Genomic DNA, 6,000 nt, shown 5'->3' on the forward strand with positions numbered 1-6,000 from the left:
TGAGGCAGACGGAGATCTCCGACGTGTCTGTGTCTGTGTGTGTGTGTGTGTGTGTGTGTGTGTGTGTGACACTGAGGCAGATGGAGATCTCCGACGTGTCTGTGTCTGTGTCTGTGTGTGTGTGTGTGTGTGTGTGTGTGTGTGTGTGTGAGACACTGAGGCAGACGGAGATCTCCGACGTTTCTGTGTCTGTGTCTGTGTCTGTGTGTGTGTGTGTCTGTGTGTGTGTGTGTGTGTGTGTGTGTGTGACACTGAGGCAGGTGGAGATCTCCGACGTGTCTGTGTCTGTGTCTGTGTGTGTGTATGTGTGTCTGTGTGTGTGTGTGTGTGTGTGTGTGTGTGTGTGTGACACTGAGGCAGATGGAGATCTCCGACGTGTCTGTGTCTGTGTCTGTGTCTGTGTGTGTATGTGTGTGTGTGTGTGTGTGTGTGTGTGTGTGTGTGTGACACTGAGGCAGATGGAGATCTCTGGCATGTGTGTGTCAAGTCACCTTCATTTATACAGCGCTTTTAACAATATAGACTGTTTCACAGCAGCTTTACAGTGATAATAGGAGATTACAGTAACAGAGAGTGTTCAGGCTTTACAGCAGCTCTAGAATAAAGTTATTGTCAAGCTAAAGTTAGTTTGATCGATTCACTTCCTTTGCATAGATCATTAGTTATTAACTTATGCCGAGTTCACACTGCACGATTTTCAAAGGAGTTGGGTCACTTTTCTTCTCACACTGCGTGACTATCTGGGGTAACATCAGCTGCTGCTGTGTTCACACTGCACGATGCATCGGCGACAGGGGGTTTCACACCGCATGACTTTACAAAAGAAAGAATCGCCTACAACTTCTGTCTGGTCCGTAAACTACGTTTCACAACCAAACACACGTGAGAAGTGATAAGGAGATCACGCAAGATCACGCGTGCGTGAGACCGGAGATCTCGCCTGAGACTAAAAGTTTTTAAAAATTATAGCCTGCAAGAAGATTGCGATCCAAATTTTCTGTGCACTGATTTGCAGCGAAAAGGAGAAAAAACGGATTATGCAGGAGGAAATGTTTGGAGAGACGCGGAGAGCAAGGATTGTGTTCTGCAAACAGTTAGGGTTAGGGTTAGTTTGGGGTAAATAAATAATTTTGCAATGTGATGCTGTTGCTGCTGGTCAAGCAAATGTTTGTGCTTTGTTTCTGTTTGATAAAATTGTAAATATATCTATTAAAATACTGATATTCTGGTCTATAACTCCTCCCCGAACTCCCCGCTGCCCTTTATCTTGCTCTCTCGTTGGCTTTAGGTCATCGCAGATGTAGTTTTCAGTCAGAACACATTTACACAGCAGGATTTTGAGCGCAAAACCTCACAACACTAACCCCCTGTCGGTGATTGGTTGGAACACTATTTATTTTGGTTTTGAGTGGTTGGTGAAACCAGTTGCTTTTGTGTGCAGATCTCAGAGCCTAGGCTGCCTACAGAGACGCGGTTTTTTGACGGCCTGCTTATGGGGCGGGCAGATAGCGGATCGTTAGGACAGATTAGATGAATGTGATAATTTATGTTTGGGCCTTTTTTGGGCCTGAAATCGCTGATACAACCTTCAAGCACTGCGGATCTAAACCATTTAGTGCTTTGTAAGTAATCAGTAATATTTTAAAATTGATGCGATGTTTAATAGGGAGCCAGTGCAGTGTTGACAGAACCGGGCTAATATGGTCATACTTCCTGGTTCTGGTAAGAACTCGAGCTGCTGCGTTTTGGACCAGCTGTAGTTTGTTTATTAAGCGTGCAGGGCAACCACCCAGTAGAGCATTACAATAATCTAGCCTTGAGGTCATGAACGCATGAACTAATTGTTCCGCATTTGTCAATGAGAGCATATGGCGTAATTTAGATATATTTTTAAGATGGAAAAATGCGGTTTTACAGATACTGGACACGTGACTTTCAAATGAAAGATTGGTATCAAAGAGCACACACACACACACACACACACGCAGGTTCCTAACCGACGACGGAGACTTAACAGAGCAGCCATCGAGTGTTAGAGAGTATTCTAGGTTATTACGTGAGGAAGTTTTTTGTCCAATAATTAGAATCTCTGTTTTTTCAGAATTTAGAAGTAGGAAATTACGAGTCATCCAATTTTTTATATCCGCTATGCATTCCGTTAATTTTGTGAATTGGTAAGTTTCGTTAGGTTTTGAAGAAATATAGAGCTGAGTATCGTCGGCATAACAGTGAAAGCTAATGCCATGTTTCCTAATGATATCTCCTAAGGGTAGCATGTACAGAGTGAACAGCAGCGGTCCTAGTACTGAGCCTTGTGGTACGCCATACTGAACTTGTGATCGATGAGACATCTCTTCATTTACTGCTACAAACTGATAACGGTCAGATAAGTATGATTTAAACCATGCTAGTGCAATTCCACTAATGCCAACATAATGTTCTAATCTATTTAAAAGAACGTTGTGGTCGATGGTGTCAAATGCAGCACTAAGATCGAGTAACACTAATAGCGAGATACAACCACGATCGGATGATAAGAGCAAATCATTTGTGACTCTAACGAGAGCTGTCTCGGTACTATGGTACGGTCTAAATCCGGACTGGAAATCCACACAGATATCATTTCTTTCAAGAAAGGAACACAGTTGTGAGGATACTGCCTTTTCTAATATCTTTGACAGAAAAGGTAGATTCGAGATCGGCCTGTAATTGACTAATTCTGTACGATAAAGTTGCGTTTTTTAACAAGCGGTTTAATCATAGCCAGCTTAAAGTTTTTTGGTACGTATCCTAGAGACAAAGATGAATTAATGATATTAAGAAGAGGATCTATGACCTCTGGAAGCATCTCTTTCAGTAGCTTAGTCGGTATAGGGTCTAACATACATGTTGTAGATTTAGATGATTTAACGAGTTTAGTAAATTCTTCCTCTCCTATAGCAACGAATGAATCAAATTTTTCCTCAGGGAGACTACAATGCACTGCCTGATGCGATACTGTAGTAGACGGTTGCATAGTTATAATTTTGTCCCTGATATTATCAATCTTATAAGTGAAGAAGTTCATAAAGTCATTACTGCTGTGTTGCTTGGAAACTTCGGTGCTTGAAGCTTTATTTTTCGTTAGTTTAGCCACCGTTTCAAATAAATACCTAGGATTATGTTTATTTTCTTCTAATAGGGTTGAAAAATAAGCAGATCTAGCAGCTTTTAAAGCCTCTCTGTAAGCAATCGAGCTCTCTTTCCATGAAATGCGAAATACCTCTAGTTGTGTTTTCTTCCAGTTGTGCTCCGTCTCTCTGGCTGCTCTCTTAAGGGCCTGAGTGTGCTCGTTGTACCACGGCGTTGGACTATTTTCTTGAATCTTCTTTAAGCGCAACGGAGCAACTGTGTCTAAAGTGCTGGAAAAGAGAGAGTTAAACGTTTCTGTTGTAATATCTAGTTCTTCTAAGCTATCTGGGATGCTGAGATGATGAAACTGATCAGGAAGATTATTAATAAAGCAATCTTTAGTGGCAGAAGTGATAGGTCTCACATATTTATAACACGGAGTCGACTTTGCAGCCTTGGCTAAATGAAGTTTACACGAGACTAGATAATGATCTGAGATGTCATCGCTCTGCTGCAGAATTTCAACGGCATCCACATCTATTCCGTGTGATAATATTAGATCTAGAGTATGATTACGACGATGAGTAGGTCCTGACACGTGTTGTCTAACTCCAATTGAGTTCAGAATGTCTCTAAATGCCAATCCCAATGCATTGCACGTGTGTGCAGATGGAGCTGCAGGAGGACACGCTGACGCCGGGCCTGGAGAGCAGTCTGGGCCGGGACGTGGTGGGCATCATTAACAGTGTTCTTCAGGCCCCGTGGGGCGGCTCACACACCTGTCAGAAGGACGAGAAGGCTCTGGAGTGCAGCCTGTGCCAGTCCAGCATCCTCTGCTACCAGCTGGCCTGTGACCTTCTGCAGAGACTGACCCCGCGCGAGGAGATCCGCCTGGTGGTGAGACACACACACACACACACACGCACACACACACACACACACACACACACACACACACACACACACACACACACACACACACACACACACACACACACTGTGCAGTGCCCTACTCTTCTGCTGATGGGTGAGTGGAACGCAGCCTTAGTTTCCAGAGCCACTGAGTCAAACACACACACACACACACACACACACACACACACACACACACACACACACACACACACACACTGTGCAGTGCCCTTCTCTTCTACTGATGGGTGAGTGGAACGCAGCCTTAGATTCCAGAGCCACTGAGTCAAACACACACACACACACACACACACACACACACACACACACACACACACACACTGTGCAGTGCCCTACTCTTCTGCTGATGGGTGAGTGGAACGCAGCCTTAGTTTCCAGAGCCACTGAGTCAAACACACACACACACACACACACACACACACACACACACACACACACACACACACACACACACTGTGCAGTGCCCTTCTCTTCTACTGATGGGTGAGTGGAACGCAGCCTTAGATTCCAGAGCCACTGAGTCAAACACACACACACACACACACACACACACACACACACACACACACACACTGTGCAGTGCCCTACTCTTCTGCTGATGGGTGAGTGGAACGCAGCCTTAGTTTCCAGAGCCACTGAGTCAACACACACACACACACACACACACACACACACACACACACACACACACACACACACACACACACACTGTGCAGTGCCCTTCTCTTCTACTGATGGGTGAGTGGAACGCAGCCTTAGTTTCCAGAGCCACTGAGTCAAACACACACACACACACACACACACACACACACGCACACACACACACTGAGTCAAACACACGTGTGCTCCTTCTCCAGGCAGTGCTGAAACCAGCCAATCAGATCGCGTCTTACTAGGCAGAGAGCATGTTTTCTAGTTGTGTGTGAGATCTGCATCAGGAGGTCAGGAACATGCTGATCCTGCCAGATCACTCTCCTGAGTGTGAGAGGATGGTCCAGATGTTTCAGCGTGTGGTGTGTGTTCGACAGGAACCCTCCGAGTGTCTGGAGGACAGCTTGGTGTTCCCTCGAGCTGATTTCAGTCTGCGATCGGAGAACGGAGCCGATGAAGGAGACGCCCCCTCGGAAAACCCCGGCAGCCACAACCCCTCTCCGGAGATCCCTCGTACGTGTCTCATCGTTCCCTTCATCACACACTCACACGCTCACAGATCTGTGTTTCTGAGCATCAGTGTGTTCTGTTCCCTAGCGCTGAAGAACTGCGCCGACAGGAAGTTCTCGTACCTGCAGCTTCCTGTTTCCCTCAAGCTTCTGTACACCGTGCTGCAGGTAAAGGTCACGCTGGGGTCAGGGGGCAGCTGCAGGTAAAGGTCACGCTGGGGTCAGGGTGGTAAAAGTTACTTTAGGGTCAGGGGGTAAAGGTCACACTGGGGTCAGGGGGCAGCTGCAGGTAAAGGTCACACTGGGGTCAGGGTGGTAAAAGTCACTTTAGGGTCAGGGGGTAAAGGTCACACTGGGGTCAGGGGCAGGGTGGGAATTATGTAATTTTAGGGGCAAGGCCATTTGGCCTCCACCTTTTCTTTTTTTTTTAGGGGCACCAAGGCCATATGACAGGGCACAAAGGCCATTGAGTACAATTCGATGGTTTTCCCATTCAGATTGATACCATAACATCCTAAGACATGGATTATGACTTTTTTAATAAAAAAACAAAACATTTTTTAATGAGAGAGAGCGCCATTACATCCAGAAGGTATACACCCTCACACAACAAAACAACACAAATGCCAATAAAAGCATTCAAAATATTCATTCAGTCCTCTATATTATGTGAGAATGTGAGTGTGTGAGAGAGAACCATTTCATCCAGAAGATATAAAATAATCGGATAAAAAAAAATTAGTGTGTTTTTAAACAACCAAAACAAATAATGCATAATGAAAATGATGTGGCTGTA

The 6,000-nt window shown here is 45.2% G+C and overlaps 1 protein-coding gene across 5 annotated transcripts in view; it reads left to right on the forward strand.

Annotated features, from left to right (window-relative positions):
- The window catches only part of unc79 (unc-79 homolog, NALCN channel complex subunit), an 87,773-nt gene that overhangs the window by 43,240 nt on the left and 38,533 nt on the right, over positions 1-6,000 (forward strand). For all 5 annotated transcript variants that reach the window (XM_079853767.1, XM_079853768.1, XM_079853770.1 and 2 more), the window contains 3 exons: positions 3,781-4,008; positions 5,073-5,208; positions 5,293-5,372. In XM_079853767.1, the coding sequence (XP_079709893.1) occupies positions 3,781-4,008; positions 5,073-5,208; positions 5,293-5,372 (444 nt within the window). The remainder of the gene's footprint in view (positions 1-3,780; positions 4,009-5,072; positions 5,209-5,292; positions 5,373-6,000) is intronic.

Source organism: Squalius cephalus, assembly GCF_949319135.1.
Source record: "Squalius cephalus genome assembly, chromosome: 20".
NCBI lineage: Eukaryota > Metazoa > Chordata > Actinopteri > Cypriniformes > Leuciscidae > Squalius > Squalius cephalus.